The sequence below is a fragment of the Schistocerca americana genome, chromosome 3, assembly GCF_021461395.2.
Source record: "Schistocerca americana isolate TAMUIC-IGC-003095 chromosome 3, iqSchAmer2.1, whole genome shotgun sequence".
Lineage (NCBI taxonomy): Eukaryota > Metazoa > Arthropoda > Insecta > Orthoptera > Acrididae > Schistocerca > Schistocerca americana.
This window is the reverse complement of record NC_060121.1, coordinates 792,710,071-792,736,739: the sequence shown is the minus strand read 5'-3', so window position 1 is coordinate 792,736,739 and position 26,669 is coordinate 792,710,071. Positions and strand designations below refer to the sequence as shown.

At 40.8% G+C, this 26,669-nt stretch overlaps 1 protein-coding gene across 2 annotated transcripts in view; it reads left to right on the top strand.

Annotated features, from left to right (window-relative positions):
* The window catches only part of LOC124605312 (nucleoprotein TPR-like), a 404,625-nt gene that overhangs the window by 252,733 nt on the left and 125,223 nt on the right, over nucleotides 1-26,669 (top strand). For both annotated transcript variants that reach the window (XM_047136896.1, XM_047136895.1), the window contains exon 18: nucleotides 14,541-14,612. In XM_047136896.1, the coding sequence (XP_046992852.1) occupies nucleotides 14,541-14,612 (72 nt within the window). The remainder of the gene's footprint in view (nucleotides 1-14,540; nucleotides 14,613-26,669) is intronic.

The window sequence follows — 26,669 nt, the reverse complement described above, 5'->3', positions numbered from 1 at the left end:
TACCATGTCACACTCACAACATCCCCACAACGACCCCATAAAGTTTTATTTACATTCCCTCCGCAAACATGCCTTCACCCTAGCCAGATTACGCTCCCATATTTTATTTACTCAGGCTTGTCTGACATTTGGCATTACCCCCAAAGGCCTCACACTAAAAGTTCCCATCTCTGGCTGTAACTCTTCTTTCCATCAGTCCCTATACCAGTTCCAAACTGAACAATCCATTGCCCTCACCCACCTAATCCTTCACCTACACATCAGCTCAATCGATGAACACACACCGTCAACTCCTATCCTTAATAAAAGTCCTCAATCTTTCGTCTCCCACATCCACACTGGCTGTTCAGAGTATCCTCCTACAGGCAAACCGCAAATTAGAACAGCATGCCACCCTCCACCTCAAAAAACTATCCAGTCTCCTGGTTTCCCACCTCCAGAAAGGCAACTCACTCACCCTTCTTAATCTTTCCAGCAAACCTCAACCTCCTCTCATTGCACACAGACCCAGTCTCTCCCATATACTCAATCTCCCACTTCCAGCTCCACTCCCCCCAAAACCTCAAATTTCCACTATCCAAACTGAACCCTGCCTGGAACAGTTCCGTCCTCCGTCACAGCGGGACCCACCTCCTCTTCCTCAAAATCACCCTCTCCAAACCTTCCAGGAATTTCTGACTTCCAGCCTTGCCTCTTAATCCTCCTTAAAAAACCTTAATCCTACTCCCAACATCACCACTGCTGAAGCCCAGGCTATCCGTGATCTGAAGGCTGACCGATCCATCGTCATTCTTCCGGCAGACAAGGGTTCCACGACTGTGGTACTTGATCGTCGGGAGTATGTGGCTGAGGGACTGCGTCAGCTTTCAGACAACAAGGTAATCCCATTCCTGATGTCCAAGCGGACCTTCAAGGAATCCTCAGAACCTTAGGCCCCCTACAAAACCTTTCACCTGACTCCATCAACCTCCCGGCCCCACCAACACCCCGCACCCCTACCTTCTACCTTCTTCCTAAAATTCACAAACCCAATCGTCCTGGCCGTCCCATTGTAGCTGGTTACCAAGCCCTCACAGAATGTATCTCTGCCTACGTAGATCAACACTTTCAACCCATTACATGCAGTCTCCCATCCTTCATCAAAGACACCAACCACTTTCTCGAACACCTGGAATCCTTACCCAGTCTGTTACCCCCAGAAACCATCCTCATAACCATTGATGCCACTTCCTTATACACAAATATTCCGCACGTCCAGGACCTCGCTGCGATGGAGCACTTCCTTTCACGCCGATCACCTGCCACCCTACCTAAAACCTCTTTCCTCATTACCTTAGCCAGCTTCATCCTGACTCACAACTTCTTCACTTTCGAAGGCCAGACATACCCACAATTAAAGGGACAGCCATGGGTACCAGGATGGCCCCCTCGTATGCCAACCTATTCATGGGTCGCTCAGAGGAAGCCTTCTTGGTTACCCAGGCCTGCCAACCCAAAGTTAGGTACAGATTTATTGATGACATTTTTATGATGTGGACTCACAGTGAAGATGAACTCCAGAATTTCCTCTCCAACCTCAACTCCTTTGGTTGCATCAAATTCACCTGGTCCTACTCCAAATCCCATGCCACTTTCGTTGACGTTGACCTCCACCTGTCCAATGGCCAGCTTCACACGTTCGTCTACGTCAAACCCACCAACAAGCAACAGTACCTCCATTACGACAGCTGCCACCCATTCCACATCAAACGGTCCCTTCCGTATGGCCTAGGTCTTCGTGGCAAACGAATCTGCTCCAGTCCGGAATCCCTGAACATTACACCAACAATGTGAAAACAGCTTTTGCATCCCGCAACTACCCTCCTGACCTGGTACAGAAGCAAATAACCAGAGCCACTTCCTCATCTCCTCAAACCCAGAACCTCCCACAGAAGAACCCCAAAAGTGCCCCACTTGTGACAGGATACTTTCTGGGACTGAATCAGACTCTGAATGTGGCTCTCCAGCAGGGATACGACTTCCTCAAATCCTGCCCTGAAATGAGATCATCCTTGATGAAATCCTCCCCACTCCACCAAGAGTGTCTTTCCACCGTCCACCTAACCTTCGTAACCTCTTAGTTCATCCCTATGAAATCCCCAAACCACCTTCCCTACCCTCTGGCTCCTACCCTTGAAACCGTCCCCGGTATAAAACCTGTCCCATGCACCCTCCCACCACCACCAACTCCAGTCCTGTAACCCGGAAGGTGTACATGATCAAAGGCAGAGCCACGTGTGAAAGCACCTACGTGATTTACCAACTGACCTGCCTACACTGTGAAGCTTTCTATGTGGGAATGACCAGCAACAAACTGTCCATTCGCATGAATGGACACAGGCAGACAGTGTTTGTTGGTAATGAGGATCACCCTGTGGCTAAACATGCCTTGGTGCCCGGCCAACACATCTTGGCACAGTGTTACACCGTCCGGGTTATCTGGATACTTCCCACTAACACCAACCTGTCAGAACTCCAGAGATGGGAACTTGCCCTTCAGTATATTCTCTCTTGTCGTTATCCGCCAGGCCTCAATCTTCGCTAATTTCTAATTTCAATTTGCCGCCATTTATACCTCACCTGTCTTTCAACAACATCTTTGCCTCTGTACTTCCGCCTCGACTGAAATCTCTGCCCAAACTCTTTGCCTTTACAAATGTCTGCTTGTGTCTGTGTATGTGTGTGTGTGTGTGTGTGTGTGTGTATACCTGTCCTTTTTTCCCCCTAAGGTAAGTCTTTCAGCTCCCGGGATTGGAATGACTCCTTACCCTCTCCCTTAAAACCCACATCCTTTCGTCTTTCCCTCTCCTTCCCTCTTTCCTGATGAAGCAACCGTTAGTTGCGAAAGCTTGAATGTTGTGTGTATGTTTATGTTTGTTTGTGTGTCTATCGACCTGCCAGCACTTTCGTTTGTAAGTCACATCATCTTTGTTTTTAAATATATTTTTCCCGCATGGAATGTTTCCCTCTATTTTATATATATAGAATATACACCCAAAATTGAAGCTATCCCAACCAACGGTTGCTTCGGCAGGAAAGAGGGAAGGAGAGGGAAAGACGAAAGGATGTGGGTTTTGTGGGTTTTAAGGGAGAGGGTAAGGAGTCATTCCAATCCCGGGTGTGGAAAGACTTACCTTAGAGGGAAAAAGGGAGAGGTATACACTCACGTGCGCGCGCGCCCACACGCGCGCACACACACACACACACACACACACACACACACACACACACACACACACACATCCATCCGCACATATACAGACACAAGCAGACATTTACTCTTTGCCTTTACAATGTCTGCTTGTGTCTGTATATGTGCAAATGGTGTGTGTGTGTGTGTGTGTGTGTGTGTGTGTGTGTGTGTATATCTCTCGTGTGTGTATATCTCGCGTATATCTCTCTCTTTTTCCCCCTAAGGTAAGTCTTTCCGCTCTCGGGATTGGGATGACTCCTTGCCCTCTCCCTTAAAACCCACATCCTTTTGTCTTTCCCTCTCCTTCCCTCTTTTCTGATGAAACAACCGTTTGTTGCGAAAGCTTGAATTTTGTGTGTATGTATGTGTCTGTTTGTGTTTCTATTGACCTGCCAGCGCTTTTGTATGGTAAGTCACATCATCTTTGTTTTTAAATATATTTTTCCCGCATGGAATGTTTCCCTATTATATTCATATAAAAACTATGCTTTCGGTGCTCTGAATTCAAAAACACTATCATGTGGTATGAGGAAAGAACCACAAAATTCTGCAGCATATTTCTCATGTTCTGACCACTTCAGACAGTACTTTTGCTTCAAATAGAACATTGGAATCGCTCAGAGTAACTGTACAGAGCACATTAGGAATAGATTGCATACATGTGGAATAGAGGTTTCAGATATGTATTGATGTCAAAGTTCAATCAGGACCCACTAGAGCAACATTTTGCTATTATTAAATCATTGGTATGTGATGGCTATATTTCCCCAGTAGACATTCTACATTTACATATGCTCGAGTATATATGTGTGTGTCAAGAATGTTTTATCAAAAGGAGGGAATTGTGAATCAGGGGCGGAACCCATCTGTCTGCCTTGTGGGTTGACTTGTTCTGTGACTGTTTGGAAAGCATTGAAAAATAAAAATGAAGATTTCAAGCTTAGCTTGTAGTGCAGAACGTGCCATGGAGGCTGTACCCAACCTAATTTTTTACTACATAAAATGTCAATCCTATTTCAAGATAAGGAACTCAGGAAGGAACTTAAGTCAACAAAAATGAGTAAATCAACAAGAAAGCTTTCCAAAGCATCCAGCAGCTAAAAGATAAGAGAAAGTACATAGAAAATGGTTTTAATTTTTTATTTTAATGTGTAGTAATTTTTATTCATGGCCTAGTTTTGCTCTATGGACTGGTAGACCTGTGAGAATTTTCTTCTTTTTAACTGTAGGCACACTCCATTGTGGTCACTTTCGGGCAAGCAGCATTTGTTTTAAGAATGCTCTTGTTGTGCCTTGTGAGATATAGGTGCTGATTCAATCTTGGCTGACTACTGGCCAAGAAAATTGAGATCCAGACTGAAAGGCTGGAAAGTAACACAGTAGTTGAAAACACAATGTTGGGAGATGATTAAAGATCAACAGTGTTCTACAATACATACTACAGAATTGAAAACTTTTCACAGCAAATGACTTTTATTATTATAACTCTAGTTTATTTGCAGCATTACTAAAAGTGAGTTGTTAATCTGTTATATTTTGTAGTAGACTTCACGGTTGTTATCTAGTTGGTCAGCTGTAAAAATATGAAGGGACGTGGTAAGTATAAAAATTAGTGTTGCCATGTAACATTCAATTATCCTGCTTTTTCCTTTTCATGTTACTTTTAATACATTGATAATCCAAAAATCAATTACTGTGTACAAAGTCACATAGTTTATACACTGCCATGTTCTCCTGTTTCCAAGCCTGAACAGTTACAAAAATCAGTTACTAGTACTGAATCTGGTCTTAAATAGTCTAGTTTAAGCCCAGACTTAAACATGTAAGATAGAGATACTATTGTGAAAGTTTAATTCGACTCCATAGTAGAGTAGCAGTTAAATCGGAGCTAGTGCCGCCAAGATTTGAAATTGGTGTACTTGACTAGTGATTGCACTTTCTACCGTCTATATGCTATGCCACCATGTTTCCTACAGTCGCCATCATGGCGCAAGGGTGCTGCCATGAACGATTACACCACTGTCGATGAGACATGAGTATCCCCTTTACTGAGCCCCAGCGGCTGGTGTACTTAAGTTAGAGCATTTGTGCACTGACTCCATTTTTGTGTTTGCCATTTGGATAACATTTGCAGGCTTTCATAGCCAGGGATTGACATTTTCTGAATAGACATTGTATGGAAGAGTGAGAGATTTATAAATCTTTTGTATCTGTATATATTTCTACATTCAAATCTACTCTTAGCAACTGACGCGACAACAACAGCAACAAAATTATGTATTATTTTTACTATTTGGTATTAGATGTAGAATAATTTGATACTTGAATTCTCTGTTCATGAATGGCATCTGTTCCTCGCTCCTGTATTCACTAAAGAGCCACACAGTGTGCAAGGAAGTTACAACATAAGTCACATGATGTCCTACCATAAAAATCTGGTGTAAAACAGATGGGGAAGCGTACTGGGTCAGCCATTGTTCTTTTGTGTGACAATGCCTAGCCCATGCTTTCCACATCACTTTCAATGGTTCAAGTGAGATGTGATGTGTCAGCCTCTGTACAGTGTGGATGTGGCTTTAGAAATTTTTTTTCCCCCCAGTGATGAACAAATGGTTTAGCTGACTACGTTTCATCTTAAACGAGGAATTGCACCTTAGTGATTATGTTGAAGCATAGTCAATGCACATATGTAGTAACTGCATATAAGCTCCTTCTGACAGTCTCACTTTTTTCAATTTCTGGTTGTATTGCGGAGTTTGAAGGAGTAATGTTAAAAAAAAAAAAACACACACACACACACACACACACACACACACACACCTCTTAATCATCTTTTTCCGCAGACAGTGACCAAAATATTTTTTTTTGTGATTGGCAACTTAGTGAACTGTCACAGAGGCCTAATCTAAGTAAGTCTTCTTTCAAAGTAAGGCAGCAATTATAATATAGTAAAAAGATGTAGGCCTAATTTGATCCAAGCGCTGTTGTACATGTGATTGAGAGAATTGTATTACAGAAGAATAAATAGGACTCTAAAGAAGAATGAGGAAAGATGTAAATCTACATATGGGGAAGGTAAAGGGGAAGAAATTTATCAGAAAAATCTAAGAAAATTTGTGGTTGGCGATAAGGTAAAAGTGATTCTTATTTCTTATAAAATCAAATTGTGCAGAGGAAACAGTTGTGTGCAAAAATAAAAGCTCCATTTATTAGAAAAATTATAGTTCAAATAATTTTTTTATGTTAAGATGACTACTATTTCAACTACTGTGGAAAATCTCCAAAGTTTCCAGATTAATATGAAATTTGATGATGTTATAGCTGCTATTTGTATATTAAGATACTCATACCAGCAGTATATGTGGGCAAAGGTTATTACCCCGTAATTATGTTGAACAGAGGCAAAAATTGTCCCTGTGTTGTAGTGCACAAAGTCAGTTACATTGTCTTCAATTGCAAAATGTAATCGGATAATTGAAACACCGGAAAATTTTGGAATAAAAAGCTAGAGCCAGCAACATATCTGCAAAAAATTTGCAGCCATGTTAACCAATATTGATGATAAACACTGAAGTGATGGAAGTCATGGGCTAGCAATATGCACTTCTACAGGTGGCGGTAGTATCGCATACACAAGGTATAATAGTTCAGTGCATTGCCAAAGCTGTCATTTGTACGTGGGTGATTTATGTAAAAAGGTTTCCAATGTGATTATAGTTGCATGCTTTGAACCCAAAATGGTATTTAGAGCTAGACGCATGGGACATTCCATTTCAGAAATCGTTAGGGAATTCGGTTTCCCCAGATCCACTGTGTCAAGAATGCCCCGAGAGTATCAAATTTCAGGCATTTACATCTCATCATGGACAATGCAGTGGTTGACGGACTGCCTTCGCTTAATGACCGAGAGCAACGACATTTGTGTAGATTTGTCATTACTAACAGACAAGCAACAGTGTGTGAAATAACCACAGAAATTAAAGTGGAACGTATGGTGAACATATCCTTTAGGACGGTATGGTGAAATTTGACGTTAAAAGGGCTATAGTAGCAGACGACTGATTAGTGCCTTTGTTAACAGCATGACATCGCCTGCAGTGCCTCTCCTGGGCTTGTGACCATAGTGGTTGGACCCTAGGCAACTGGAAAACCATGGCCTGGTCAGATGGGTCCCGATTTATGTTGGTAACAGCTAAAAGGTAGGTTTCGAGTGTGGTGCAGACCCCATGAGGCCGTGGACCCGGGCTGTCAGCTAGGCACAGTGCAAGGAGCAGTTGGCTCCATAATGGTGTGGACTGTATTTATAAGGCATGAACTGAGTCGGCTGGCCCAGCTGAACTGATCGTTGACTGGAAATGGTTATATTTGGCTACTTGGAGACCATTTGCAGCCATTCAAGAAATTCATGTTCCGAAACATGATGGAGTTTTAATGGATGACAGTTGTTCGCAATTGGTTTGAAGAACATTCTGAACAATTCAAGCAAATGCTTTGGCCACCCAGGTCAGCCGACACGAATCCCATTGAACATTTATGAGACATAGTCGAGAAGTCAGTTCGTGCATATAATCGTGCACTCATAACACTTACGCAATTATGGATGGCTATAAAGGTAGCATGGCTCAATATTTCTAGTTTCTGGATGGGAACTTCCAATAATTTGTCGAGTCTGTGCCACATCGAGTTGCTGCATAATGCCAGACAAAAGAGGTCAGACGTATTGTGAGGTATCCCATGACAAATTTTGTCATGTCAGTGTACATCATAAAAAATGCAGTAGTTCCTTTAAGAAGTACTAGGTTGATTTTCTTCATTGACTGTCTCCTGTCTATGCTTGTGTGTATCTCAAATGACGTAGCTCTTAATATTTGAAACATATATCTGCTGATTTCTGTGAGTCACAGCTATCTGCTCAAGAAAATGAAATTTGCTGAAAGCAATTGTCTGTCCGCATCCTTCAGTATGCCACAATGTGCCCAGTGCAACCTGTGAAAGTATACATCCAGCTTTTTCTCCTTTCCAGAGCAGCTCCAGATATCTGAATGACATTTGATCTTTTAATCAGGATTGCCTTGACGAGAGGTTGATTGGCTTTTGCTTCAGTGATGAATATTCTGATTGGTCTTAACTCCTCTTCTGCTAATTGCACTACCTCATTGGATGCTTCCTCCTCCACTGCCCTTCATTACTTTTATTTTCATACCAACACTCTGAAAAGTTTCTAGTGAAGTCTTGGAAAACTCTGTGCTATATAGTAAAAATCAAACAATGGAAAACCCAGGATGGAAAATAACAATATTATGAGAAGAAAATTTTCTACTCACGATATAGCGGAGATGCTGAGTCGCAGATAGGCACAGCAAAAAGACTTTCACATTAAAAGCTTTCGGCCAGTGGCCTTCTTCAACAATACACACACACACACACACACACACACACACACACACACACACACACACACGAGACTGCAGTTTCAGGCAACTGAAACCACACTGCGATCAGCAGCACCAGTGTGTGAAGGGAGGGGGAGGGATAGTATGGTGGGGATGACGGAAAGTGAAAAAATAAATTGAAAAATAAATAAATAAAAATAAAAAGACTGGGTGTGGTGGTGGAATGACGGATGTGTAGTGCTGGAATGGGAGCAGGGAAGGGGCTGGATGGGTGAGGACAGCAACTAACGAAGGTTGAGTCCAGGAGGGTTACGGGAACGTAGGATGTATTGCAGGGAAAGTTCCCACTTGCACAATTCAGAAAAGCTGGTGTTGGTGGGAAGGATCCATATGGCACAGGCTGTGAAGCAGTCATTGAAATGAGGGATATGTTTGGCAGCGTGTTCAGCAACAGGGTAGTCCACAGTTTGTCAGTGGCCATTTAGCCGGACAGACAGCTTGTTGGTTGTCATGTCTACATAGAATGCAGCACAGTGGTTACAGCTTAGCTTGTAGACCACATGACTGGTTTCACAGGTAGCCCTACCTTTGATAGGATAGGTGATGTTAGTGACCAGACTGGAGTAGGTGATGGTGGGAGGATGTATGGGACAGGTCGTGCATCTAGGTCTATTACAGGGGTATGAATCATGAGGTAAGGGCTTGGGAGCATGGGTTTTGTAAGGATGGACGAGTATATTGTGTAGGTTTGGTGGATGGCAGAATACCACTAGGGGAGGGGTGGGAGGGATAGTGGGTAGGACATTTCTCATTTAAGGGTACAACGAGAGGTAATAAAAACCGTGGCGGAGAATGTAATTCAGTTGCTCTAGTCCTGGGTGCTACTGAGTTACGAGGGGAAATGCTCCTCTGTGGCCAGATGGCGGGACTCCCACCAACAGCAGCTTTTCTGAATTGCGCAGATGGCAACTTTCCCTGCAATTCATCATAGGTTTCCATAATCCTCCTGGCCTCATCCTTCATTAGTCGCTGTCCTCACCCATTCAGTCCCTTTCCTGCTCCCATTCCAGCACTACACAGCTGTCATTCCATCACCACACCCAGTCCTTTATTTTTATTTTATTTTAAATTTATTTCTCTCCTTTTCCGCTACTCCCCCGCCTCACCTCTCCCCTGCCCTTCGCCTAACCTGCAGCACTTCACTGTCCACCACCCCACCATACTATCCCTCCCCCTCCCCACCCCAGCCTCCTTCTTACCCCACCCAGTCACCAGTCTGTGTCTGCATATGTGTGTCTGTTGTTGACGAAAGCCATTGGCCGAAAGCTTTAAGTGTGAAAATCTTTTTGTTGTGCCTATCTCAGACTCAGTATCTTCGTTATATAAGTGAGTAGCAACTTTCCATGTGTGCTATATAGGTTAGACCACATATGCTTGGTTGGGGTATGCTGCAAGTGTTAGTACATTTCATGGGAATTGTATGTGGAATGATATATTGCTTGGAAGGATTCTTTCTGAAGTTTACAGTTGACCAGTTTGTGATTGATAATTTGATGTTTTGCCAGCAGAAGTGGATGGCGTTCTCAAAGAATAATCATCAGTTGCTCTGTACAGGGCCAAGTAGTGCCTGGGATGGTTACCAGAGGAGTAGGCATCTCAAGGAGTTATAAATAGACAAGAGGTTTAATTGGCTAGACTCTGAGCATATTTCTGTGTTCAGAATAGTCAGTATGCCCTGGAGGTGGAGAATAGGCCATCAGTAGTCAGGATAGTCATGACAGGTGTCGTTCAGTAATGGAACAGAATCCGAAGACCATTAGGAGAGAGAGGAGAGGGATAGGCATGTGCTTTGTGGAGAGCTGCGACCAGAGAGAGTGTGTGTGTGCATAGCAACTGCTGCTCCAGCAGCATCTCATGGCCAACACAGTTTTCTTCCTCACTTATTATTAGCTGTTCTGGCAGTGCATGTGAACTTCATCTGTCAGTGTCAGTGTTTTTACAAGAACAAACAACTTTTATTCTGAGGTGATGATTCTACCCAGCATGTAGTCCACAAGAATTATTACAGACTAAAAGTGAAAATCTTAAGTGTAAAACATTATAAATTTACAGTTGGCAATAAAAAGTCCCAGTACCCCCTAGACTGATGGTGGCCCGCATAGCCCATAACGGACTGAAACTGAAGTTTCGGGACAGAATGCATATGTATTTGTGTTGGCGTTGCCTGAAGACCTGTCCACAGTCATTACTGGTGTGCCTTCCCACTTGCTACCTTAATTAGTTGTTCCCTAATAGGCACTTGGCAAATATACATTTACCCCTTTCCATTTCCTTGCCGATGTTGTTGTTGTTGTTGTTGTTGGTGGTGGTGGTGGTGGTGGTGCTGCTGCTGCTGCTGCTGCTACTGCTACTGCTGTAGATCTAGATGGCTTACTGGACCTGGTGGTATGGTAATTTGTTCCATCAGATAGAACTTGAGAAACTTTCCAGATGTTGCTTAATATACGACATCATTTAATGCGTGAAGAGCCAGTCTCAATCTGTTACAGGCTCAAATTTCTCTTATGTACCTTGACCTATGTTTAACAGATTGTCCTGTCATTCACTTAGCTTCAAGCACATGGTATTCAGTAAATATCCAATGTTGTGAGTGGGTGCCTGTCTTTGGTTTATCTGAGGCACTGATTGATTTTCTTCATTGATTTTTATGTTGTCTTTATATTATGTTTTTGGAGTATACAGTGAATTATGTATGGGGATTATGGCGGCCAAGAATTTATTCTGTAAAGGTGTGCTTTCACTTACCATTGGCTTTTGTCACACTTTCAATGTCTTTGATGGAATACCTATATCTCCACAGATTACATTACAGGCATTGCATTTCATATTCTAGGTCTTGTGGGTCACACATTGTTATTGTATGTGTTATGAGAGCCTTAATTGATCACTTCTCTTGTCTTGGACTATGTTCTGAGAGACTATGTAAATACCATTTCACATGCATAAGTTTTGTTGTAACTGCGACCAGGACGGTTGCGGGATAGCAATCACGGAAACCGCTGCGGGACCCGCGGAGAGGCCCGCAAACAACAACACAATGGGAGAGGATGGACACGACCAACGAAGGACAGAACGAATACCACAAGCACAAGATCGAACATGTCCACTCGTACACAGAACAAGGAAGTAAGCTGTCTAGCGCGAAGTGAGGTGTAAACCGATTTACGCGAGATTAGACTGGCTGGCTGAGCGAGAGGCAGGTGCTTAAGTACGCTATTGGCTGCTGGGACCACATTTTCCACTGTGGCGCCCTAACACTAAAAGTGGGCCAGGAGGCGCGCACCGCCACAGCTTACGGCGCGATGGTGCAGAGACCTCTGTGGGTCTTCGATGTCCGTGACATTGGCGCGGATTCAAATTCCGTGGCACGCGGTACCAGAGTTTACAATAAGAGGTACAGCACAGATTTCCGTCATTCCTCATAACTAACATATCAAGTAAGGATATCTGTTTATCCTTCTCTGCTTCCATGGTAAACTGAAAACTGGCATGGAGACTGTTTACATGTTTGAAGAAGTCATCAAGCTGTTTTCACTTGCCTCCACACAGGAGAGGTGATATGCATTATCCTGTACCGCATAGTAGCCAAGGGTGATGAGTCAAGTGGCTGATCAACAAAAAAAATTGGCATCCATCTGACATCCCATGCCACTCCTTCCAGCTTCTTATAGAAACTGCCATTCAATATGAAGTAATGTGATATGAGAGAAGAATGAAATAGCTTAGTAATATTGTCTTGGAAAAGGGAATTGATGCACTCTAGTGAATCCTTTGACAGTTTTTGCTATCATTGCTAGAACTTAATATATAAACCATATTATTACCAACACTTGACTATATTGTTCCAACCATTTGCTGTGAAAATGCAGGGGCATGTAAAGTCTACTACATGTGATGGTTGTCAATTTCTCTATGGATATGTTTGAAATGCAATCACATGACTGGGCACCCTTGGAAGTCCATACTGTTGTACAGGAACATCGATGGCATTTTCATTTTATGGAGATGTAAGAGAAATGGCTTTGTGACTTCATGAAACACCTAAACAGGTACCATTCTATTATTCAGTTTACCATGCAAGTAGGAAAGAATAGGCAGCTACCATTCCTTGATGATGTGCTACTTATGAGGACTGGTGCCACCATGTGTGACAAATCTATGCACATAGATTGATTGTAACCAAAGCTCTTAAATAACCATACAATCCAAAAGAGGTGTATGATCAATACCTTTCTAGCACACAGGAAAATGACTGTGGCATCTTAGATGTGCATATTTCATGAAGTGCTTAAAAACTTTGACAAGACCAACACCACCAAATTACACTTCTAAGGAATAAAATTCCTGATGTGGCCTTTCTGTGATACATCCCCAGGCTGACAGACTGAATCAGCCATATGTCCCAAGAAGACAGTATGAAGGGTGCATTCAGACTGGCCAAGAAAATTAATGTATGTGTCTCTGATCAACCAAAGACAACAGGACCCACTCACAGCATCAGGGACCATACATTTACAGCAGAATATATATAGTATTGAAACAAACAAAATTACAAACTAGGGCAGACAGGCAGGGGACTGCAGATAGCAATTTCAAAGGCATGTCAAAAATGACTGTGGTCAGACCATTGGACAGTGCTTCAACAAGTACACATAGCCTCCACTAGTTAGAGCTCAGTTCCAGTCACTCTTGAGCAATAGATAATAATTGTTTGAGAATGCCGGCCACTCGTGCTGGCATAACATGATGTAGACTGGGAGGAGGAGACAGAACCAAGAGGGACATAGTGGAGGGGAGTGTGTGGCTTCAGAGTGAGTGAAATTGGGTCAAGGGAACAAGGGTGAAGGTGGATGTGAGATAGGCCAACAAAGATTGAGGCCACGAGAATTGTGGGATCAAAGGATGTGTTGAAAGGACAATCCCCATGTAAGTAATTCAGAGGAGCTAGTATTTGGGGGAAGGGCCCAGATGGTACGAGTCGTCAAGTAGCCAGTGAAACTGAGCCTGTTGAGCTCAGCTGCATGTTCCTCCAGTGGGTGGATAATTCTGCTGTTGGTCACAGCTTGGCGGTGGCCATTTGTGGTGGTGGATAACTGGTTGGTTATTGTGCTGGTGGTGGATAACTGGTTGGTTATTGTGCTGAAGTAACAGCAGAGCTGATGTATGATATGACTGTTTTCATAAGTGATGTTGCCTCTGATAGAATAGTATATACCTGGGTCTGGATAGTGGTAGCTTTTAGTGGGAGGATTCACTGGATAGGTCTTACACTAGCATTTTCCTTGGAGCATGACCCACATGTCAAGGAGTTGGGAGTAAGTGTGGCCTAAGGAAGAACTAGGATATTTTGTAGATCAAGTGGGCAAAAGTACACTACCTTGGCAGTTACGGAAGAATTACGGATAGGACAGTCCTCAAACCTGAGCACAATGATAAATAACCAAAACTGCAGCAAGGGGTATGGGTCATTTGTGTGACTAGTTGTCATCTTGCACAGAAATAAACATATTTTCTCACCCATTACACTCTACACATCCATTCACTTCATACAAGCTGCAGAGCTGGCACATTGTTGTTGTCTGGGATAGTGGAACCTGCAGGTGTGTGTGTGTGTGTGTGTGTGTGTGTGTGTGTTTGAAGAAGGACTTATTCTGAAAGCTCAGCGACATTCTCAATCTTGTTCTTGTGTGTATTAGTGACTCAAGCACTTAAACTATATGAAGAGTTGTTACCTGTACTCCTTCAGTTATTCCTTAGTTACCCAGCTGTTGTTTTTCAGGGCCTGAAAAGAAATAATAGTTTCATACAGCTTGAAATATAGTCGTGTAATGTGTTCTGGGTTGTGTGTTTGCTAGGAAGGAGATGCAACTGGGGAAAGCAGAGAAGATGGCGTGGAAGATAATCAGGTGCCACCACCTTGCAAGAAGGTAAAATATAATAAAAGATAATATGATACCTGTAGAAATCTTTTTGTATTTGTGACTCCTTTGTGTGTGTGAAATGTTGAGATAAGGAGGTCGCACAGTGCATGGATGTGCTGCTCTGTATGTATGTGTTGCTCTGTATTGTTTTCTGTACGGATGATAACTACAGCTGACTCTTTAGCACACGGCATAAATCACAATTTAGTAAGGAGACAAGTAAAGTACATAAATTTGTAAATGTGCAAGAATAATACAAATAAAAGTTACAGGAATATCACAAATATCCAGAAAAAGTATAAATAAAGACACATAAGCGTTAGTCAGGGTATAACAGAGTAAGATGCACATCACAAATGTATGTCCATATTACTGATATCAACCCCCCCCCTCCCCCCTCCGGTCAGTCGGATCCAGGAAATGGGCAGTCGGGCTGTGGTACTTTCTAACAAGGCATTCCTCAACTATGTGTCAAATTGTTGCAGGGTATTTTGTTTATGCACTTTTCATTTGTTGTAGTGTGTTGCATATCTTATCACTTTTACAATGTTCTTTGTAGGGAAAATTAAATAACAAGAACATACGTTCTTACTAGGTTGGACACACAAACTGCAGTTGGTCCTTGGCTTTGCCAGTCCTCCTGCTGCATTTCTTTGGTCCATGTATTCTTCTCCAGCTAGTCCCATAGTACTCAGATCTTATCAGTCTGTCTCCGTCATTGTCTTCCCCTCAACCTATTGTCTCTGATGTCTTCTTCCACTCCCTGCCTGGTGATCTGGCCTTGTTGACCTATGTGCCGATACCACTTCAGCCTCCTGTCTTTAATCACAGCCAAGTTGTCTACTGATTTCAGCTGCTACAATTCATGGTTTTTCCTTTTTCGCCAGTCATCTCCTTTACTGGTCCAAACTTCTGTCTCAGAACAGCGTTCTTCATTGGGTCTCTTTTTCTTAAGTGTTGGGCAGATGAGAGACTGCTTTATTCTGCTGGGATGCTTCCTCTCCTCCAAATTAAACAGATTAGGGGGTAGACTCTTGCTTGTGGGATATCTCTTCCCTCTTCCAACATCTCTGTAGGTATGCCATCTATTCGTTCAGCCTTTCCTCTGTTCAGCATTTTTATGACATTTCTTGCCTCTTTCATTTACAGCAGTTCATTCTCCACTATTAGTATTGTCACACTATTTTCTTTCTACAATTCCTCTTCTTCTTCTTCTTCTTCTTCTTCTTCTTCTTCTTCTTCTTCTTCTTCTTCTTTTGATGCTGCTGTTGCCACTCTACTGATGATGTCATTGTAAATAATAGCATACAGATTGTAAGGTAATGCTCCCTGGTCTGTAACAGTAGGCTCAGTTTTTTGCAGCTTGCAGCCCCTTTTGGTATACTTCAGTCATAAAGCCACCAACTTTCCATCAGATAGTTAGTGAGAAAGAAGTAATCTAGTTAGTGACCTTCTTAAGGTTCTTTCTCACCCCTCGAAATACTAAATATCAAGGCCTATCATTTAAGTGACACCCTCACCCTAGCCCTCAGTGTAACTGTATATTAAGTCCCATTCCATCTAAGTTTCTTCTTTATCCAAACACCTTGCTAAATCAATTCTCTTGAAGTAATTGCTAAAGTTAGGACATAATTTGCTAATAACAATTCATATTCTAATACGTACAGCTGTGAGAATGCAAAATGACTTGGACAGGAGTTTACTTAATCGTTCTAGACAGTATGTTCATGACAAACAAGACAAAACTTGTTGCAACTAACTTGCCTTAAGCCTCTTCTAACCAGCGGCTCACTGCATCATTACCTCCTAGACTGTTCATTACAAAGTTACGAATAGCCAATTTCTTTTTAGAATATACTGCTTTTAGCAGTAAATATGGATTTTATGCTGTGTCAGGATATTTGATTGTAATAATTTTCACAAGACTGGTTGTGTAGGTATTCCTCTGATCAGATGACACTGTTTTCCAGAATGTTTGAAACGCTTCTTGCATGTCATCAGCAGAAAATTTGTGACATTTTTTTTTAAAACATTTGTGATACAAGTTGGGAGTACACGTTGGACCTGATTTTTGTGGCACACTTGGAATAATAATTTGGCCACTTCAGTTTCTTGTGTATCCAGTGTACATGTGCCCATGCATTCCGAGCATATTATTAGCATTATTCTTCCAATTTTTGGAGGAGACTTTAGACTCTCTTTCTCATTTGGCACTTAAATCACCATAAAACTGTGGTGTCCACTTTCAACACCATCAGTATCTGATGGGTGATCTGTAAGTCTCGGTAAAAAATCAGCACCAGGATGTAGCATCTACTGTTGTCCTAAGTAGCACCTATGCCTACAGTATTATTTTGGTCCTTCTTGGATGTAGCCAGTAAAGTTTCTAGATGAAAAATATTTAGAAATCAGGTTAAGATGATGATGATGATATGGATATGGAAGCTTGGGCTCCAAAACTCATTTGAGAAGACACAATTTATGACAGACATAAAATCAGTGCCAAGGGAACTGGAAACTGGACTGCAAAACATTAAGCAGGCAAAAAGATTTAAATACCGGCAATGGAGGGTGAAGAACCCGAGACAGAAGCCAATAGGCAGTTTGTCAACAAGTGGCCACGAAAGCCTTAACAATTTTGTATAGGAAAAAGATTGCTACTTACCGTGAAGAAGACACGTCAGATTGCGGACTGATGCAACTAAAATATACTCGCACATAGCTTTCGGCCACATCCTTCGTCAGTAAACGCGCGCACGCCCACACACACACACACACACACACACACACACACACACACACACACACGCACACACGCGCGCGCGCGTATATGTACGTACTTACGTACGTACGTAAGCTCACCTCACGCACACATAACCACCAGCTCTAGCATCTTGGGCCGGAATGCAACATCACAAGGGATGCAAGCAACAATATGGAGGGGGCGGGGAAAGGGAAGGGATAGTAGTGTACGGGTGGGGAGAGAGATGAATGCTGTCTGGTGGAGTGTGCAGGGACTAGACTGCCACCAGGTGCAGCATCATGAGGTTTTGAGGCAGGGAGGTGGGTAAAAAAAATAGAAAAAAGGAGAGAAGTAGAGAAAGACAGGCAGGTTCGTCAGCAGAGGGCTGCAAATAAACTGGGTAGGAGATGATAATAGAGAGGAGGTGGAAGCTGTAGGGTGGAGGGTGTGGGGACAGTATGTTGCCATAGCTTGAGGCCAGGATAATTATGGGAGGTGGTGGAGGCAAGGATCCAGATGGCTCAGGTAGTGAGCAGCCATTGAAATAAGATGTGTTATGTTGAGTTGCATGTTGTACCACATGGTGATTTATGTTGCTCTTGGCCACAGTTTGGCTGTGGCCGTTCATCCTGATGGTCAGCTGGTTGGTAGTCATACCAATACAAAAAGCTGTGCAGTGATTGAAGCAGAGCTAGTAAATGAGATGGATGCTCTGACATGTGGCTTGGCCCTTGATGTGGTAGGATAAACCTGTGACAGGATTGGAATAGAAAGTGCTGGGTCAGTGGGTTGGTCAGTTTTTGAACCTGGGTCTACCGCAGATATGATGCTTGTGGCAAGGGGGTTGAGATTGGGAGTTGCATAGGGATGGACTAGGTTGTTGTGGAGGTTGTGTGGGCAACAGAACACCAATTTAGGAGGGCTTGTATCCCATATGATATGATGTTGCATTCTGGCTGGAGTTGGTGCTCGTGTGTGCGTGAGGTATGCTTGCCCCCCCCCCCCCCCCTCCCCCCTCAATCTCTCATTGATGAAGACGGTGGCTGAAAGCTATATATAGGTGTCTTTTAACTGTGCCTGTCTGCGACTTGATGTGTCTTCTTTACGGTAAACAGCAGTCTGTCTTTTCCTGTATTGTTGATATTCCTTCCTGGAGTTTCCATTGTTTGATATATACCTAGGTGAATGGATAAAGCCTGATGTATGAGAGAACGAAGCTTCCCTGTGACACATTAACAGAATGGAAATGGTGTACAACTAACTAAAGGCGTCTACACTGAAGACATAAATATTCTTAAACACCAAAATTAGACGCTACTGCACTGTTACGTGACCAGAGGCTTTATATGTGTCAGAAACTTTTACATTGAACAAGAAAGGTCTAATGGAGAAACTTGAAGCCAATGGAAGAAAGATTTCGAGAGAGATCATGGGCCCCATCAAAGAAAACAGAGAATACAGTAGGTGTCATGTCTGCAAAGTACATAATAGCAAGTTGAGAAGCTAACTGTCATGATATGGAAGGGGAGGATTGCCTGTTATGGCCATGTGACACAAAAGAGCCTAGGAATGATCTGTAAAAGGATACTAACTTACTTTCAAAATAAGAAGCGCAAAGAGGAATGCTTCACTGAAGTTAAAAAATATTTCTGAGAACTGAAAATTTCTGCTGCAGATAACCAGGAGAATCACCTGCTACAAACACACAGAGATTTCAGGGAAAAGCCAAAAGTGAAGATATGCATGGACCCAAGAGAGAAAAGAGAAACACTGGAAACAAATACAGTAGCATAGCCACAAAATGTCTGTCTAATGAAACACAAAAATAAATAAATAAAAATTAAATGTAAACTAAAAATCTCATTCAGACTGACTGACTACAAAAGAAGAATCAGTTCATAAATATCAAGACAAATTAAAATAGTTAAAAATGTGAGTTGTCAAGAATTACCTAAAGAAAGTAATAATGCTGTACAAAAACATTTGGGTCATTCAAAACTGAAAATGAAAACTAAATACTATGAGCAATTTCAAAGAAAGGAAACAGTAAGGATAATTAGAATAACTAAAAGACATCTTGAAAACAGGAAACTTAAGGAAATTGAGGACAACTTTTCAAAAAATAATTCCCTAGATTATCAGATATTTAAGGGCAGATTGAAAGGTTACCAAACCCCAAGTGCCCATTTGATTAAAGTGACAGACTTGGCATGATCAACATTGGAAATTCTGAAATATTTGCCAATGTTTTTATCGGGTTCTTAATTGTCCAGGCAGAACTGACCAATAAGCTGGAATTCTCAAATACTGATGAAAATCTATATGACTTACCTAAGTCCATTAGAGAAATGGTAGAAGTAATTAAAGCCGTAAAAAACAATAAAGATAGTGGAGAAGACAGTATTACAGCAGCACTTTTGAAATGGTCACTACAAAAAAAGAGTGAGCTAAAATTAGTATCTGAAAAACGGAAAAAATCTCGGAGAGTGGAAGATTATCTTATACGTCCACTGCATAAAAAGGCAATAAAAAAGATATTAACTACTACAGAGAAATTTCTTTGCTATCAGTTGCATATAAAATATTTTCCAAGCTTGTACTGAACAGAAGCAGAAACACCACTGGACAGTCATTTAAGGGGGGTAGGACATCAAACGGGCCGACTTGGAGCAGGAGAGGCACCACACGAAATTTTAATTTCCACTGTCTATACTTTTACAAATAAATTCATAAAACTTTGTCAACAAGACCAGGAGGGATTCAGAATTCACACTCTTAGCAATGTAAGTTCAAAAATATAACAAAATAATTTTTTTTTTTACGTGTAAAATTTCATCATTTTTTCACTTACTATTGGCTGCATTTGTTGCTATAGGTACACTTTTCTTTATAAGTCAGAGAGATACTTTGATGAATTTTGCACAGCATACAAACCATACTTACAGGTGTATAAAACTCTAGAATTTTCCAAATCTATTAAAAACTGTGGTAAAAATTGAGATAATTAACCATAAAATTCGAGTTTTTTCTAAACATGAAATTTAAAATGTAACAGCTCATTCATTTTTTCATTAATTAAATAAATTCTAGAGTTTCATACAGCTGTAAGTAGGGTTTGTATGCTGTGCTAACTTCATCGAAGAAGCTCTCTTACTTATGAAGAAAAGTGTACCTATAGTAACAAATGCAGCCAATAGTAAGTGAAAAAATGATGAAATTTCACATGTAAAAAAAAAATAAATTATTTTGTTATATTTTTGAACTTACATTGCTAAGAGTGTGAATTCTGAATCCCTTCTGGTGACGTTGACAAAGTTTTATGAATTTATTTGTAAAAGTATAGACAGTGGAAATTAAAATGTCGTGTGGTGCCTCTCCTGTTCCAAGTCGGCCCGTTTGATGTCTTACCCCCTTAAGAGAATATCAAGGTGGCTTTTAGAAGGGCAGATAAGGAACAAATATTTAATCTGATGTTAATCATTCGCCACAGATTACTGAATTCAGAACGTAGTGTAGTAATGTTTGTCATTTTAAAAAAGGTTTTTGATTATGTTGACACAGAAATTCTAGATAATATAATCTAAGAATTTGGTGTAAAGCCTAAATTGGCTAATCTAAATCTCATAGCCCTTCAAAATAAACATAGGTGTACAGCAAGATGATGGTATGTGCCTAATTCATTTTAATTGTATTCTAGAAGAAACTGATAATTAGGAATAAAAAGCTGAGTAAATAAGATTTCACCAATAAAGTTGGAAGAAGAAACTAGAATGACTCACATTTGCAGATGAATTTGCTGAAGATGTGACATCTGTTATAACAACAGAAGTTAATCTTTTTAGAAAGAATTGGCAGCAAGAGACTGACTCAAGAATTTCTGCAGAAAAATCCAAATTTTTAAGAAACATTAAAGGTGTGCCGAAATTTCTGAAAACAGATAATGGCCAAAAATAGAAAGTTAAAAAATTTAAATAGTTTGGGGAGACAATCCAACAATAAGGTTTGGAAAAAGCTGCTACAGAGGATACATGAAATGGGAACGTCTCTCTCTCTCTCTCTCTCTCTCTCTCTCTCTCTCTCTCTCTCTCCTTTATTTTATTTTATTTTTTTTAAAGTTTTTAATCAGTGATCTGTTCTTTCACAGTTAACGATGTCCTCATTCACTTCTCTGTTCCTGACGTCCTTCATGTTTCATTGGTCGGGTTGTATCTGTTCTGAACATATGTTCATAGAACTTCAGTCATCTTTTCCTTATAGATTCAATCAGCCATTCATTATCCCTGTATAACTCCTTACTTCTTCAAAGTCTGTACTTTCCATCTGTTACCCTAGGACCAATTATTTTCCAAAGGATCTTGCATCTTGCATTCAGTTTTTTCGACTTCTCTCAGTCCATCTGTCCTATCTTTATGAGGAATTCACCTATGTAGAGACATTTGGTTTTTGACCTCTCTCTGTGTTACAGTGCCTGAGTTAAGTTTTTCTTTAAATTGCCTTTTTCTTGTGAAGGACACGTATCTTACAACAAGTAGCAGCCATCTTCTCTAATCTGCTCTTGGCTTCTCTTCCACTGAAAGTGTCCATGTTTTCTTTTTTTTACTTTACTCTGTTGTTAAGTGATGGAGTACTGGTTGGATGTTGGTTGATTTATATACTTAGTTTTCTTGAAAGAAATGTGAAGGCTAGGTTTTTCTGTGTTTTCCTTCACAATGTTTATCTGTTCCACAGTTGTTTCCTTTTTTCTTGACAGAAAAGCCAAACCATCACCAAAGGCAAGGCTATTGACTCTAATACCATTCTTCAATCCTCCAATGTAAGCTTAGTTAATAATTTCCACTGCTATGCAAGCAAATGTCAAGTCTTAAACTACAATTTAGATAAAGTAACATTGTTAGGAGAACGATAGATTGCTACTTGCCATAAAAATGAGACATTGAGCTGCAGACAGGCACAATAAAAGAGTGTTACACATTTAGCTTTTGGTCAAAGCCTTCTTCAGAAAAGGAACACACACACATCATCTTCACATAAGTAAGCAAGCAAGCAAGCAGCTGCCGGAGTTAATGATCATGTGTGGTGCGGTGTGCTTGCTTATGGGAATATACATACGTGTGTGTGTGTGTGTGTGTGTGTGTGTGTGTGTGTGTGTGTTTTCTTTCTTATCTGCTTTGGCTGAAAGCTAAACGTGTAACAGTCATTTTGTTACGCCTGTCTACAGCTCAGCCGATTATCTTTATGACAAGCAGAAACCTATCCTTTTCCCATTATTGTTGATATTCCAGCCCGGAGTTTCCATTTTTTTGATTTAGATAAATTAGAAATACTAGGTAGGTGACAGATAGCCGTACGTGTTAAAGTGCTGACTTCAGGGACATGTTGAGGCCCGCCAGTCCTGAATTGAATCTGCCTCACAGATTAATGGTGGGGCCTTGTGTGCCAGCCAGTCAGGATGTGGTCTTTAGGCTGTTTTCTACATCCATATAGATAAATACAGGGTGCAATGTGTGAGCACTTTGAAAAAACAATATCACATTTGACAATGATAAATACACTAGATGCAGTCAGGAAGGGAATGCAGATAGTGGGGATCGCAAACAGTCGAGCAGTACTCAAGAATGGTTTGCACTGTGGTTCTATATGCTGTCTCCTTTACAGATTAGCTACACTTTTCCAAAATTCTCCCAGTGAAACAAAGTTGTCCATTTGCCTTCCCTACTACGAACCTGACATGGTCATTCCATTACATATTACTTTCTAACATTACACCTAAATATTTAATTTATATGGTTGTGTCAGGCAGCACACTGCTACTGCCATATTCGAATGTTGCAGAATTTTTCCTTTCCTGTTGCTTTGCATTAATTTATATATTTCTACATTTGGAGCAAGCTGCCACACGTCACACCAACTACAAATTCTGTCTACATCACCTTGTATCCTTCTACACAGTTACTCAATAATGACACCTTTCTGTACACCACAGCCTCATCAGCGAACTACCATAAATTGCTTTTTAGCCCGTCCATCAGATCTTTACATCTATAGAGAGTAAGAGCTGTCTTATCTCACTTCCCTGGGGCTCTCCTGACGACACTGATAAACGCTCGCTGTTTAGGACAATGTACTAGGTTCTGTTACTTAAAAAGTCTTCGAGCCTCTCTCATACCTGGGAACCTAATCCATTTACAGTGTGGCACCTTGTCAAATGCTTTTTGGAATTCCATTACCAAGCTTAGCTGGCTGTTTCTCAAGGAGTTCCTTGCGGGGTGGGGGAGTAGCTCTGTACGTAAAAAACTGTAATCCATTTGAGTCCATAGACGTATCACAACACTGCACTGAACAGATATTTGAAAGTTGTGCAGCGTTAGTTGAATTTAGTGAAACTAAACTTCTAATTGTTGTTGTTTATAGGTCCCTTAACTCCGACTTCAGAGCATTTTTGCTCAAGCTAGAGAGGGTTCTTGATTCACTTTGTAGGAAGTACCAGAAAGTAGTTATATGTGGCAACTTCAATATTAATTTTGTATATGATTGTGCAAGAAAAAGGATGTTGGTAGATCTCCTAAATTCATATGATCTGATGCGAACTGTGTTTTTTCAACTAGGGTGCAGGGGAACAGTAGCACAGCCATAGACAATATTTTTATTCATTATTCATTACTAGATGGGCATTCTGTTAGTAAAAGCGTGAATTGCCTTTCAGACCATTATGCACAAATTTTAACACTAAAAGGCTTTTGTACTCAAACCAATGTCATATTTAATTACAAGGTATGTAGGAAAGTTAATCCAACAGCAATAGAGAGTTTTTTAAAACCTGTCGAGGAACAAGAGTGGGAGGATGTTTATAGTGCCGATAATATAGATGATAATTACAATGCTATCAATAATACATTTCTCATGCTCTTAGAGTTGCTTTCCATTAGAACATTCTAAACCAAGTACTAGCATTAATGGGCAGCCCGGGTGGTAATTATATCAAAATGTTAGTAGTCACAATCAAGCTACAGTAGCCCATTACAAACAGTATTGTAAGATGCTTAAAAATGTTATTAGGAAGGCAAAGACTGTGTGGTATGCAAATAGAATAGCTAATTCACAGGATTAAAATTAAAACCATATGGTCTGTTGTGAAGGAAGTGTCTGGTCAGCAGCACAAGGTTGACGGTATAAAGTCAGTTCACAGGAATAATATTTCTGTTACTGATAAATCAGATATGTGTACTATATTCAACAATCATTTTCTGAGCATTGCTGGTGAATTAAATAAAAATTTAGTTTCTACAGGAAATCATATAACTTTCTTGGCAAATGCCTTTCCGAGATGGATGTCTGAAATACTCCAGTGATACAGGCAAGAGGGAAATTGATTCAATAATTAAATCTCTGAAGACTAAGAACTTTCATGGTTATGATGGAGTGTCTAGCAGAATATTATGTTAGCCCTGTATTTAGCCATATTTGTAATTTTTCCTTTAGGAATGGCCAGTTTCCTGAGCAATTAAAGAACGCAGTAGTAAAGCCGCTTTATAAAAAGGGAGAAAGGGATAATGTAGGTAATTTCAGACCTATTTCTATGCCATCAGTGTTTGCAAAAGTTATTGAAAAGCTGAAAAATATGTCTGCTTGTGTCTGTATATGTGTGGATGGATATGTGTGTGTGTGCGCGAGTGTATACCCGTCCTTTTTTCCCCCTAAGGTAAGTCTTTCCGCTCCCGGGATTGGAATGACGCCTTACCCTCTCCCTTAAAAGCCACATCCTTTCGTCTTTCCCTCTCCTTCCTTCTTTCCTGATGAGGCAACAGTTTGTTGCGAAAGCTTGAATTTTGTGTGTATGTTTGTGTTTGTTTGTGTGTCTGTCGACCTGCCAGCACTTTGATTTGGTAAGTCACATCATCTTTGTTTTTAGATATATAAGGATAGGATAATTGATCATTTTATATCATATGATTTGCTATCAAATGTACAGTTCGGCTTTAGAAGTCGTTTAACAACTGAAAATGCTATATTCTCTTTCCTCTGCGAGGTACTGGATGGGCTAAACAAAAAATTTCGAGCGCTTGGCATATTTTTTGATTTAACTAAGGCATTTGATTGTGTTGATCACAAAATATTGCTCCAGAAGTTGGACCATTACGGAATACGGGGAGTAGCTCACAATTGGTTCACCTCTTACTTTAGCAACAGGCAGCAAAAGGTCATTATTCACAATGTTGATAACGGCTGTGATGTGGGATCTGAGTGGGGTACTGCTAGTGGGGGTACTGCTGTAGGGATCAGTGTTGGGGCCATTCCTGTTTCTTATTTATATAAATGATATGCCCTCTAGTATTACGAGTAACTCTAAAATATTTCTGTTCACTGGTGACACTAGCTTGGTAGTAGCTGAACATTGGCTCAGCTTCAAATAGTGCAGTATATGACCTCAGTTCATGGCTTGTAGAAAATAAACTAACGTTAAATCACAGTAAGACTCAGTTTTTACAGTTTCTAACACACAATTCAACAAAAACTGACGTTTTAATTTCACAGAACGGGCATATGATTAGTGAAACCTAACAGTTCAAATTTCTAGGTGTTCAGATAGACAGTAAGGTGTCGTGGAAAGCCCACGTTCAGGATCTTGTTCAAAGACTTAATACTGCCTTTTATACTATTCGAATGGTATCAAAAGTGAGTGAAACTTTGACGCAAAAATTAGTCTACCTTGCTTATTTTCATTCACTTATATCGTATGGTATTATATTTTGGGGTAAGTCTTCCCATTCTACAAGGATATTTTTGGCTCGGAAACGGGTGGTTCGGGCAATAAGTGGTGTTAGTTCATGAACCTCTTGTCTACCTCTGTTCACGAGTCTGGGTATTTTGACATTGGCCTCTCAATATGTATATTCCTTATTGTCATTTCTTGTTAGCAACATTAGTTTATTCCCAAGAATAAGCAGCTTTCATTCGGTTAATAATTGGCAGAAATCAAACCTGCATTTGGATTGGACTTCCTTAACTCTTGTGCAAAACGGTGTGCAGTATACTGCGGTATCCATTTTCAATAAGCTACCACTAGAATTAAAAAATCTTAGCAGTAAATTCGCACTTTCAAATCGAAATTGAGGAGTTTCCTCATGGGTCACTCCTTCTAGTCTGTCAAGGAGTTCCCTGAAAAATTAAGCTGATTCTTATTGTATTGCTAATAGCATTTACTTAAACTTATGAACTGATTTTTTCAAGTTCATGAACATTTATTTTTATCTGTTATTACTTTTATGTTGTAATTTAATGTACTGACACGTTCCATGGCCTTGGAGATTTGCTCCTCAATT